The 13,742-nt window shown below is 43.2% G+C and overlaps 1 protein-coding gene across 3 annotated transcripts; it reads right to left on the reverse strand.

Annotated features, from left to right (window-relative positions):
* Positions 1–2,720: 2,720 nt before the first annotated feature.
* TMEM41B (transmembrane protein 41B) lies at positions 2,721–13,219 on the reverse strand. 3 transcript variants are annotated; one of them, XM_041415039.1, is made up of 7 exons: positions 12,297–13,219; positions 9,676–9,793; positions 8,570–8,698; positions 6,883–6,976; positions 5,942–6,046; positions 3,931–4,069; positions 2,721–3,470 (listed from the first exon to the last, which is right to left on the reverse strand). In XM_041415039.1, the coding sequence occupies exons 2-7, from the start codon at positions 9,711–9,713 to the stop codon at positions 3,301–3,303; spliced, it is 675 nt and encodes a 224-aa protein (XP_041270973.1). In that variant the 5' UTR covers positions 9,714–9,793; positions 12,297–13,219; the 3' UTR covers positions 2,721–3,300. The 3 variants fall into 3 exon arrangements, with proteins under 3 accessions (XP_041270973.1, XP_041270972.1, XP_041270971.1); XM_041415038.1 differs by lacking the exon at positions 12,297–13,219 and adding an exon at positions 11,580–12,263; XM_041415037.1 differs by lacking the exon at positions 12,297–13,219 and adding an exon at positions 11,415–11,544.
* Positions 13,220–13,742: the final 523 nt, after the last annotated feature.

Here is a 13,742-nt window from a genome sequence, read left to right on the forward strand (position 1 = left end):
TAACTAAACCATAGGGTTCCCAAACTCTACACTATGACATAAGGAAACTACACATGACAATAATTCTCAGAAACACACAAAAACCTTCAGCTGCCTAAAAACAAAAGGCATGTTTTGACTCTGCATAACAGCATCATTCACTAACAAAAGCTTCTTATTTTTGACTTTTACCTCTTCTGTCTTACTCTTTGAGCAAGTTTTCTATACAAAGAAGAAAAACCATAAACTGGCCTTGACAGAATATTAAGGGAAGGTGAATGAAGCTGCAATAACTTTGGCACAGGGGTTTTCCACAAGGGATTAAAGAAAAAAAAGGCACTTTGTACAAATACATGTGTTTGAACAGACAGAAGTTAGACACACTTGCCTTCCAGTGCAAACCAGAAAAACTTTTCAAAATTACTGCTGTATGTGAGAAATTATTTTAAGAAATAAAAGGAAGTCAAATTTACCTACTTATTTTGAAATAAAGGTAGAAACAGAATTATTCTCATCTACAGATGTCATCAGCTCAGTTTAATTTTTAATCAATCATTAAAAATACCATTTAAGAACTCAGCCCTTTTAAACAGATTAATAAAAAACTCAGCCTAGTGGGAAGTTCAGAATGCTTCATTATACTCAAAAAATACAGCATTTCAGATTTTATATAACAGCTTTATTATCAAATGGCAAGAGACACTTAGTAATGATGTCATGCAGGTATCACAAAAAAACTTCCAAAAGATAAACAGGTCACCCAACAGCTCAAAAATCCCTTGCAATTAAAAAACAAAGCTACATCTTTCTGATGTCCTGGTTTGTTTCATGGTAGCCACTGTTCTTCTGTCAAAATGTTATGGCTATCTCTTGGATCACTTGCTGGATTCCCTAAAGGAAAGAGTAGGCTAGTACAGTACCCCACAGCACAGTGCTTTTTTGCTTTCCACAAGGCCTGCCTTACTCTGCACAAGCCTCAGAAGTCCTCATGGGATAGGGAAGCACCTCAGACTGCTGGCAGCTGAAGATAAACACAGAAGGGATGGGCTTAAAAATCCTAAGGTTTTGAAAAAGTAAAGAACCCTATTTTGAACCTTTTTAAGGTCTTAAGGCTTTTAGTTATTGTGATGAGAGGCCAGTCTTGTGGCTGAAACACAACAGGTCTTCAGCAACAAAGCCTGATCCCATCTCCACAGTGAAACAGAGCCAGTGAAAATGTCAAGCGACAGCAAGAGTCACATTAGATTGAAAGAGTTCAGCTCCTTCTTTAGCAACAAGGTCCCACCAAAACATTGGCATGGGAGGGATGTTACAGCAGCTTCTGTAACTGACCAGGAATTGAGACAGATTTTGAGAAAAGCCACTGTAAAATAAGTGGTAGGTAATTTATTCTGAGAGTTCATCTGCATGAGAAGTTAACTCTGCAGAAAAGCAGGCTGTAAATCCACAGCAGCTCACACTCAGTAGTCTGGGGGACATTGCTCACATGGCTCAATTCACATCCAGGTTTACTATGGAATAAACACCCTGGGTAGAGGGAGCTCTGGAGATTAGAATGGCAGCAATAAAAGTAAGCAGGTTTACTGTGGAATAAACACCCTGGGTAGAGCAGCTCTGGAGATTAGAATGGCAGCAATAAAAGTAATCATTGTTCAGTTTTAAATGCCAAAGTACACTTTTAGAGTAAATTCTAAATAACAAAAGAATTTCTGGAGCTGAATGATCTTACAATAAACTTGCAAACAGAACTGATATAAATTCCTTTATATACTTATGTAAAAAATAGCATTTACTGTGCAGCCTGGATTTAAATAAAAGACAAATGGTGTACCAATAACATTTACTTAATATTTACAAGTAATACTGTGATGAAACGAAGCAGTCGATTAACATTATGTTACAAAAATGAATAAACCCTTTAAAGGTACCAGTCAGTACCTTTTACATTATCACATTCATGAACTGTTCTCTTACATCTTGAAGATCTGTGATATGATCACGAGTTAACAGAGGACACAGACAAACAAACCCTGCAACTGGAGCACATGCTGATGCGTTGAGCCCCTTTCCAGCAAGACGCTGCAGGGCCATCGGCAAACCACGTGAGCGGCACTGCTTCCAGTCAGATAAAACACCCGCGTGCCCCTCGGTGCCCGGGGCCTCGTTTGCCGGGGTTCCACTGACAACACAAGCAGCACGCAGGGCGGGAAGCACGGGGGAGGCGCCGAGAGAACGCACAGGCTGCTACCGGAGGCGAGTCCCGGCTGGCCCGGGCAGACAACGGAGCCCCCGTTTACACACAGCGACCGAGAGCCTGCTGTTCCACGCTGCTCTGAACGTTACTGGGATCGGCTCTTGGATAGGAACTGCACCATTTGTGTACCTGACTTTTCTTTCAGCTAATCAAGCTGCGATGAGAAATTTTATGCTCTTTACCTATTGCTTGAGAAATGGTAATATTACACTGCTTAAGCGTTTTTAAATCTCTTGAAAACTGCAAATTTTATATAATCATACCATCACTTTCTTAAGTTGGCAAGATAAATCTATGCAAGTGAAATATTGGCAAAATAATCAACATTAAAAAATGAAAATCACAACTTAAATATCATCAGCTAGCCAAGATAAGAATTCTAAGCTGCTCCCTCCCTTCCTGTGTCTGCTCCCAGAATAAAACTTTGCAGGGACCAAGAGGGAATGAAGTGACACTTTGCCTTTGTTAATCCAGTAAGTAAAGCAGATGTAGGTTCAAGTATTTAATTCCATACAGCACTAATAAATAGAAGTAAACAACCAGGATGAGAATAACATTGTAGTTAAAGTACTGCAAAGAACCCTTGTTTCTCAGTGAGCACCGTTACATTATTTTGAAACTCCCCAAGGCAAAAAAGAAGGGAAATATTGTTAGTGAGAAATGCTCTCAGGCCAGATCACATGCAAGCCTACAGAGAATGTTACAAAGTTGGACTGAATTGTTCCTGCAAGTGTTGGAGAGCATCACCTGTAGTTTATGTCTACATCACAATTTTTGCTCTGCATGTAACTAGAGCAAAATGTTACATCTGTGTTCTCACCTCCCTCGTCCTGAGGGCCACACACACCATCCCAAAGTAAAACACTGATGTTTGGTTACAAAACTATATGCAGTACACTTCTGAACACATTGCCTTCAGTTTAAGGCCACGTGTTCATTTAAAGACATTCTTACCAATCACAAGCCTCCCCTATAATTGCTTAAGATCCAATAGAAAAGCAAATATACAAATATCAGAAGTGCTGATCCTGAGATGAAGTATGGGAAATTCTGGTCCAGTTTGATCCTTACTCAAACTTCTTTTTCAGCTTCTTCTGGAAGAGAGCTGGTAGGATGGAGAGGATGGCTAGAATCATGAGGACAAAAACAGAGTTCCAGGAAACAGCTTCCCCTGCCGTTGTAAGCTGGTACAGCGTTGTTCCTGCCTTAATGGCTACAAAAGATGGTGGTGCTACACCTGGAGCAAGGAAAGGATGAAAAAACACCTTGTTAGGGTAAAAAGCCTTAAAAATCAGTCATGCAAATTTTAATACCAGAAGGTTGAGATTTTGTTGTCTTGTATTTTTTTAGAGAGTGCAGTAAATACAGAATTTAAAGATAAAAAACCTTTATCCAAAAAACTAGTCTTAAGCCATTCTTAATATTTTTAATACAAACTCATATACAGGAAATTAAGCAAATAATCTCTGCTCTTTAGACTCTTCAGATTTCAAGTTATCTCTTTACAAGCTGACTTTTCATAAAGGAAAAATAATGAACTTTTTAATAAGGTTCATAAAGGAAAAATACCAGATTGTTTCCTAATCAGATTAAAAAGTATGTGCAAAAAAAAAAAAAAAAAGCCAATTAAAAAAGCTATAGTGTGTACCTCTTCTTCTGGCCACTCCAAACTGTGGCTCACCAGCCACAATTCTTACCTAGGAAAGTGCCAATGAAAAACACTTTCAATGGCACGTTGATTACAGGAGATGTGATATTGATAAACCAGTTGGGGAGGAAAGGTGTTATTCTCAAAAATATTATGTAGTTAATGAGATGTTCTCTGTGTCGTTCAACCTGCCAAAACAAAACCAAACAAACAAAACTTTGGTTAAAAAAACCCTGCCTTCAAAACAGACAACCATAGAGGTTTCAAGAGTTTTTTTTCCCCTATGTTTTGTAGACATTTACACGTTGCAAGCATAAAAATCGGTTTAAAATGTGTGATGTGGGAAAGAGTGTCTAGTGAGTCACCTGTCCAGTACACTGAGATCAGCCTGGAAACAGCTGCGTGTGGCAGAGCAGTGATGTGTCTGACTGACTCAGCCAGCTCAAGCAGCAAAGGAGTCACAGGCAGAACAGCCACAGCCCAGCCACCACAGCCAGCCTGGCATCCCATTCCTAAAGCTTTTCCAGGAACTAGAAATGAAGTTTGTTCCCCAAACCATTCTGTGCTAACTTGTGATCAAGCTTGAAACACAGCTGCATTGCTCACCTGGAAACTCAGCCAGATCACTGCTCTGAACTTCACGAGGTGGCTGCTGCTCCCAGCACAGCTCCAAAGCCTGTGTCCCCAGAGGTTACAGTGCCCAGCATGAACATTTCCCAGGAGCAACAGCAGCTCCAACTTCATTTACAGCCTTTATTATGTTCTCAGGTCTAGCCCAGCTCCTTCCACCAATGCTACAACAAAGCCCCTTCTCCTTCCAGCCTGTCCCTGCACATCAGCCCTTTCAGACAGCAAGGGCAACTCGAGCCAAGCTGCAAGGATAGCTGAGCATCCACAATTCTGGCCTATCCTGGCAGACCTGCACTAAGCTTAAGCCTCATACAGCTGAAAACAAACCTGGTCTGATTGTAATTCCACCTGAAATTTCACATGGCAGCTCACCCCAGTCACAACCTTGTTTTTCAGCTTCAGACAAATTTAGATTTTACTGTAACATTAAAATCAGGAGCACTGTGGGTTTTTTAAACCTTAACAAAGGACAATATTTAAATATGGATTAACACTGCATGTAAAATGCCTTAACCTCAATATGCAGGCATGATAAGCATGATACAGCCCAAATAACCTGGAAACAGTGAGCTAGGAGCTGCACATGCAATTTTAAATCACATATTCAGTTCTACTAATGGCAATAGTAACCATTTGCTACTCAGAATAGCCTCAAGATTACACTGCAATATTAAGATTTACTTGGGTCAAGAGTCAAAATGGTCCTATAAAACCTAACAAGGTCAATTGTGCCAGACACAGCTCCATATCTTATTTAATGAGGAACAAGTTTACAGCATTTTTATGATTCAAAAAAATCTTGAACAGAGTACCTGTGCTTCATACTTGAAAAAAAAAAAAAATTTGTTTGAATGTTTCAGAGTATCAATTAAAGACACATACCAGAGTACATGTGCTTCATACTTGAAAAAAAAAATAAAAATTTGTTTGAATGTTTCAGAGTATCAATTAAAGACACATAAGGTCCAGCACAACTCACACTGTATTTCTGTACTGCAGAACCTTTAGGTTCATCTCACAATCAAGACTTGCTGAAACTAATGTTACCAGGTACTCTAAGAAAATGTTTCTAAATGCTCCAACTACAAGAACATGTTCAAATTAAGGTTTTTCAATCAGACATACAGGACAGTTCCTCCAACACAAAAATACAAACCCAGCTTTCATTACTGCTAATGTTAGAGAGCAATTACTTGAAATTACCTGAAACTGGAGAGGTTTCCTACTGACACAAAACAAACCAGGGGGGTGATCAGTTGCAAACACTTCCTAGGTAAGAACACCTTTCTCATGGGAAATACCATAAAATCAGGAATGCTTCCAGAATCCCTTCTGTGTAACTGGATACATGAGCACAAGACCTCCCAGTTTTCCACACTATTCCATGACACATTTTGTACAGTAAGTTCCAGCATCTCCACAAACCTTACCTGTTCTGACCATTTTACTGCTTTCTCTGTTAAATATCTGTACACAACGGGACGTCCCACTAGGTAGGACAGCATGTAGCAGAATGAAGCTCCAAGTCCTGAGCACTGAAAAAAACCACAAAACCAGACAACAAATTAGCAGAAACTCTACTCAATGTCAGCCTTGTGTCTGTATCAAGTACACTGCCTGGCTAGAGCAGGTTTCCATGGAGCCTCCATTAGGGAGCCCCCAGCAGTATGGACACACTCCCTAAGAATGTTGTTGACCCAAGACAGTTTATTTCCAAGGCATTTCGATCAATCTCAACACTCAAAGCAGACAACATTGATTATTTATCAGTTAATATTGAGTGCTTCTGCAGTTTTAAGAATTTGAACTGTGAAAGCTTTGCAAATAAGAGGCACAGTGCCATTAAAGAAATCCAAAATAAAAACTGAATAGGTCCTCCCTACCTTCTCAATACTAAGGCTCATTATCACTGCAACCTTTGCCCATTTCATATTTTAGAGCTTGTTGATAACATACATTTCAAACCTTAAACTAAACTTCTTGCATATTTAAGCCAGTTTAAAAACAGATGTATCTTGCAGTGTGATAATAAAACCAGAGTAATTGTGTAGTGAAATCACAACTGGGTTCTGGCAGATGCTAAACAAATTTAGAGTATGGGAAACTCTGGCTGATTCACATCAAATGTCTTCATTATTAAGAAAACCTGGAGAAACAGCTCAGTGTTTTGGATCACCACCCAGTGCTACAGTGAATTTTGTGGGTAATGCCATCCCTGCAGCAGAGCTGAGTAAGAACTCAATAGTTCATCAGAAACTGAAGTGTATGCCAGTTTCAGACTGATCATTTCCAACAGGAAGCTGCTCAGATGTGTGGCTGTATTCCAAATGGATAGAAATATATGCCCTCACAAGCTACTTTCCATACTTACCAAACAAACAAGAAATAAGGCCAGTGGAAAGGGATAAAGAAACCCTGACAGGATACTGAGGAATATAGACCCAGGAATAGCAAATGTTTGCAAGCTGGATGCATCTTAGTTAAGGAAAAACACGTTTCTAAAAAGCTACATACTTCTTATGGAAGGTCAGGATACATTTTACCATTAGAAAAAGCATAAATAGGCAAGGCCTTTCAAGATCCTTACTTCAAAAAAAACCTTTTGTGGAGTAGCACAAGAAGCTCAAGCACAGAGCAACAAGATGTAGATCTTTCACCACACGTACAAAGAATAAGCCACAAAGTAATAAAAGCTGAGTACATTTTTGTCTTTATCTGTGCTACAACTGCCACAGAGGATCCATTGTGACTTCCAGGAAACACACACTTCTGATTTTACCCTGCTGACTAGAGATGTGCAGTTTCAGACATTCTCTGCAAAGTTCACGGGCCTGTCCAAGCCAATAAGCACAAGTTTCATGGAAGGCTGAAATGCATGAAGGCAGCTATTACTTCCTTACAAACAGGCTTGGTGTGATCACTAACTACAATAGCTGATCACTAATTTCAGTCTAAAAAATTTTAAAAGGCAAAAATTAGGTTTCTGCAGCATAAGCAAGCAGGTTGTTGGACCTAAGGCTTGCTAGGCATACTTGAGACTATGATGCATTGCCCACTTTGGATAGAAAAGTTATAAAGCAAAAAAAACCCAGTACACTATTGTACTCAAGTTGAACTGAATGAAATATTAAAAAGCCCAATAATTTTCCTGAGTCCATTACAACCAGGACAGCTTTTGCTAAGCCATGTCAAGGTTCCATGCCTGGAAACTGACCACAGCCTGCTGCTGAGACAGTAAAGTCATCACATCTACAACTGCTAGAGCAGCTCAATAAAGAGCCAATTTATTCTACTCCTTGTTAATATGTAAACCAACATTTTAATTTTCTTCCTAGATCTATAATTTGGGAAATATTAATTATTTTTTGTGGAATACTTGGGAAGAATGAGCTGAAGGATAATTACTAATGGCACGTTCAGTGCTGACTCTCCTGAGTTACAAAAGCCTCCTGCATTAAAACTGTGACACAAACCTCTTATACAGCTTTAAAGTTATTAACCTTTAGTGAAGTGTTGCAGTTAAGAGTGTGCTTAATGATTAATTAATATATTCAGCACTCAGGAAAAAGAAGTCAACATAGAACATAGGTAGCCTTTGTGTCTCCCTGGACAGAAAGCACTTCAGAAATTTATCTCTCTAAAAGAAAACAGATTTGGTTTTGTGAATTTGGGCAGTGCAGAGATGAAAGATGGCTCAAAATACTTTCCTTCAGAAATATTGCTAAATAGTCTATAAATTATCCTTATGTGGAACTTTGAATGTCTTCTTTGAAAGAAGAGCAAAGCAGTAGTCTCAGTTTTCTTTTAGAAAAAAACAGTAATTTCTACCTCAAAAATCACTTTATTTTAGAAGTTATCTTCACACTGAAGTAAGACCAAGCCAAATACACAGAGAAATGCATTTAAATTTCCAAAAATTTAAAACATTTTTGTCTCTTTGTAGACACACCTAGGTATGTTAAACTTCACCCACGACCAAGAAATTATCAAATTGTATTTTTCATTTTCAGAGAAGCATGACTACATCAAAACTGCCCTTTACATCAGAAAAAGGATACAAAACGTATGTGGCAAAATAAGCCACTAACACTTGAACGTAAAATGTGTCCTTGTATTTGGACAAGACTTTTCCCAAGGCCTTTGCATCGTCCATGTCTCTAGGAACCTTTATACATTCTCTTTCTTCTCTGAAGAGGAAAAAAAAAAAAAGCAGGAATGATGGAAATATAATCAAACAGTGTAGTACAATTACTTACTGAATACAGAGATAATTAGATACACTACAACACTAAATTACAGCTTCAGCAAACAAACCATGAGTATTATTGTAATAATATACTCAGATGAACACCTAATATTGACAGTGTGGTTTATATTAGAAAATCCCCAATTTTAGATATTTTCAAGCTGGTTTTTTTATTCAGTACAATGATGTGCTTCTTTTCTAGGTTTTTTTTCTTACCAAGTACTGATGGAAAAGAAAAAATTGCGCAAACCAAACCTTGGCAAGTGAAAGCAGCCAACGGTTCAGCCAAAACCAACTGCAGCTGCCTCAGTGCTGGGGTCAGAACAGCTGAAGTGCAGCAGGAGTGGCAGAACTTCACCTCACAAACAAACAAAGTTCTAAGGGCAAAATCTCATGGCACACCTTAATCTGGTGCAGCACACTTGAGTGTCTTTGCTCCCTCTGTATCAGGTTTAGGGATGGGCCATTGCAGACTGACCTTGTTGAGCAAGTTAATCAGACAGAAATTGAACTACTAAAAGTAGTGATGAAAAAGAAAGCTGTCAGACAAGCAGGCTCCCACCTGTCAGCCTGCCTGCCATCCCAACACAAGTACTGGGTGCAACAAGAAGGAGAAAAAGAGAAGGCTAAGTTTAGCTAGGAAGGAAGGATTTCCCCTTTTGGTGACAGCTTCCAGTTTCACCAAGGCACAAGGAAGTTTCAAGTGAGCTCAGCCTGAACCAAACACACTCTGGCTCTCAGCTGAAGGTGGCTAAGAACAGAGTCAGCTACCACTGATGATGGCTCTGCACTGTGCCATAGAAACCTCAAATCAAGAACAATTCTCCGAGTTTATGTCATATCCCCATGCAGGCTCCTCTACAGTCTGATATTGAAAAGCAAATAAACTGATAAATTAAACTTTCATAACATACTTACTCACTAAGTTGTGGGAAATTTTTATATACCAGGAACATAAGGAAAGCAGCTGATAAGAAGATGGACACTAAAATAAGAAGTGACGTCCGAGCTGATCCACCTTCTGCAAGAGCTTTCCCTGAAATTAAACATGAAACAAAGTTAGAAAAAACCCAGCACTGGCAAAACAAATCAAGAAAAAACAATCCCTCATGACTTACAACAAATTTCAAACTTATTCTTTAAAGGAATATTAAAGTAAACTCTCTGTGGACATCTTCCAACCAATGCTTTCAAGAGCACACATTGCTCACGTTCCCTGGAAGCTTTCAAACAACTTTGAAGATTTTGTGCTGGAAAACATCCCACACAAGTCACCTTCTAGGATCCATAATAACTTAGGCCTCAATTAATAAATACATTTGTAAAGAGAAAAAACAGAGTTGAACAACGTAAGCCATACATAAGTTTTCTTTTTTGCCAGAAATCTTCTGCCAGTCTAATTAACTAGAGAGTCAACTTGAAGTTAAATCTCCAGGATGTAAAATGTAACTTAAAAACCTGCTCACTAATAGATTTTTGGGGTTTTTTCCCCCTCTAATGAAAGACTACCAGATACTGCCAGTTAGTTAAGACACACTCACTAGGAGGAAACCTACATAAACACACACATGCCTGTGACATAAAGTGCTAGTCTTGGGAATCACACATATTTTACACTCATGTGGATATACCTACATAAGTATATATATACATAAGTGTTTATTAGCCTTTAAGTCCTTGTGTAGTGGAAGCAATGGAAGTACAGCAAGTGACACAATGACACTGTAGGCCACTTCTGTGTTTTAGACCTTTATCAAAATGACCACGTTCATGCAATACATCGATTAACACAAATGTAACTACACACATAAAGAATTTAGAACTGAAATGAACACCACACACTCTCTGCATCCACAGCGGGCAGTGTATGTGTGCATGTAGTAAACCACTCTCTCCTGAGGCACTTGGAGGCTCACCCAGCTTCACACCCAGGGTCACCTGGAGAACACACAAAGAGCCGAGGCTGTGTTTTCCCTCGCAGATGCCGCTGGCACAACTACAATGCCAACACACAGCACTCAAGTGGGTCACGCTGACACCTCGCTGTTGTGAAATGCAGCGACTGGATGACGAAACCGCTGGGCGAGCTGGCAATTTTATCGGCTGCAAGGGTTTTTTAGGTTTAAGGTCAGCGCGACCCCACAGGTGTGCACTGGGTCAGCCGAGGCCAAAGGCAGCATCCCCAAAGCAATCAGAACCAGGGAATCACAGGGCTGCCAGGCTGGAAGGGAGCACAGTGGTCACGGGTCCAACGTCCCAGCTCGGGCAGGGCCATCCCAGAAACAGGAGTGCATCCACACGGCTCCTGAGTACCGCCACCGAGGGAGGCTCCACACCTGCTCCGGGCAACCTGCTCCACTGCCCCGTAACCGGGGTTACTCTGACACCACCTCGTCCAAGGAGCAAAATAAATTATAGATAAATAAACAAATAGGCAACTTATAGGGGGGAAAAAGGAAAACTCAGCCCACTGCGCTTTCTGCCGCTTCCACTTTTTCTACTTCAGGCGTGCCAGTAGTGGAATAACACCGACAGACACACACAGACATACAGACGTGGAACCACGCGTCTTGCCTCACGGGGAAAGGGAAAAGGGAAAGGGGTCGCTGCCCCGTTTCGGCCGCCGAGGGGCGGGAGCCGCCTCACCCCACACGCACCGTGAGGGGCCCGGCCCGGCCGCGCGGGACGGGGCCGGAGCCCGAGGCGCCGAGAGGCACGGGCAGCCGCACCGGGCACCGTCCCGGCCACCGACACCCGCATCGGGCACCGTCCGATGCCAGGGCGAGGTCACCCCCGCTCCCGCCGCCCCGAGCCCCCGGCACCTTCCAGAAGCTGCCGCTGGTGCCTGGCGCTCTCCGCCGCCGCCTGGCAAGGCCCGCGCTCCGCCACCTTTCGCTGCGCCATGGCTCTGCGGCGCCCCGGGGCCCGGCGAGTCAGGGCCGGGGCAGGCCTCGGCGGCACCGGGAGCCGCGGGGATCAGGAGGCGGGATCGGCAGCACCGGCAACCGCGGGCAGGAGGAGGAGAAGGAGGAGGCGGGACCGGCCGCTCCTCCTCTCCTCACCCCACCGGGTCGCGGCCGCGCTCCCGCCCCCGCCGCCGCACGGCGCATGCGCTTTTCTCGGGGCATTACGGCTTTGCTGTGGTGTGCGGGAGCACGTGTTGGGCTCCACGTCCTTGAAACGCGGTGGCGGGTTAGTGGCGGTAAATACGGTAACGCCGGCTTTGGGCGTACCCGTGCGGGTATATACGGTAACGGGAGTGCGCTCACTACTGGTAAATACGGCGCGGGGCGGCGGTGTCCCAGCCCGGCTCCTCGGCCCTGGCTGCGGAGAAATCACATAAATCACATAAATCACATAAATGCCACGATCAGTTAGGTTTGGGGAAGGCCTCTGAGGTCATCGAGTCCGACCTATGACCGAACACCGCCGTGTCAACTAGACCATGGCACTGAGTGCCACGTCCAGTGGTTCCTTGAACACCTGCAGGGACGGTGACTCCACCACGTCCGTGGGCGGTCATTCCAATGTCTAATCACCTCTTCTGTGAAGAAATTCCTCCTGATGTCCAACCTGAACCTCCCCTGGCACACGCGGAGAAGTTCTGTAGGCTGTGTTCTCTTGTCCCGTCGCGGGTTGCCTGGAAGAACCCTATCCTCTCCGGCTACACCCTCCTTTCCGGGAATTGCAGAGCCGTAGGTCCCGCCTGAGCCTCCTTTTCTCCAGGCTCCCAGCTCCCTCAGCCGCTCCCCACAGGAGATGCGCTCCTGACCCTTCCCCAGCTTCGTTTCCCTTCTCTGGACACACTGCGGCGCCGATCGTGCCACAGGGCAGCGGGATAAAGCACGTGTGCGAGCCCTTTTCCCTCGGCAATGGCTTTACATCGGCGAGGGGAGCGGGATCTCCCCTCAGGGAGCGGGAGGCGGGAGCCCCAGGAGCCTCTGGCGCTGGAACAGTGCCGAGCTTCCAGGAAAAGGGGAACCTTATTGAGTTTGTTCCTCTCTTTCGAAAAGAAAGCCTATTTGCCGGGAAGAAGGAAAATTCCTCTATCAGCCCCGGAATTTTCCTCACGTCCGTTCCTGTCAGTAAGAACGCTTGAAATCCCGCATTAAAGCCAGAGGGGCACGTCCCAGTGTTCGCAGATTCCGTGGCCTTCACGCTAACGTGACCTCGAAGCACCTTTTCCTCCGCGACCTTCTGGCAGCAGGAGATGCCCGAGCGTGCCAAGTGCCCGGGCGGCACAGAGTGTTACAGGGAGAGCTCTCCAGGGGGAACACGGAGAGCGCTGAACCCCCGGACAACCTTGCACAACCTCGTGGGCACACGGGCTGCCTGCTGCAGCTACTGAGACTCCCCCACCCCGTCTCTTTTCCAGCCGTGTCTGCTAATAAATGTCCAACCTTTCCTCAGGGTCTTCTGGAAAGGAAGCTCTCCTGGGATTTAACTTCAGCCTCGTTTGTCTGATTACTCCACCTTTACACCGTGACTAAAGAGCTCTTAAATTGCTGATGCAGGACCCAGCAGATCAGTTGTTTCACAGCAGTGGTATTTACAGGTTGTGCTTCCCGAGATCACAGATGTTTCCAAAGCCATGAGGGAGATGCAGGTCAGCACACAGCAGAGCTCTTAAAAGCGTGGCTTTATTGCTACATGTACAAAACTCGCTGGTGTTACAGGAAGTTGATGATTCATTTAAGATCTAAATAGTTTAATAAGCTATTAGCCAAGTACAGCCCCTGCCAAATCCAATGGCAGGAAATAATCCAAGCTATAAATTGTGGTCAGATTCCACATAAAGCTTCAAATCACAAGCAGATTCCATGTTAACCTATAATTTACTCCGAATTTATTTCTTTTAGAATCAAATTGTTTAAAATTATTTAATTAAATCATATAATTAGCTCTTTTAATATTTCCAATTGATAATTCAGGAATTTAGTGGCCTGAGAAGCCAGTTAGGTCTATGAACTTGCTGCTCTGGGCAT

This window comes from Onychostruthus taczanowskii, unplaced genomic scaffold (genome assembly GCF_017590055.1).
Source record: "Onychostruthus taczanowskii isolate IOZ18803 unplaced genomic scaffold, ASM1759005v1 scaffold49, whole genome shotgun sequence".
Lineage (NCBI taxonomy): Eukaryota > Metazoa > Chordata > Aves > Passeriformes > Passeridae > Onychostruthus > Onychostruthus taczanowskii.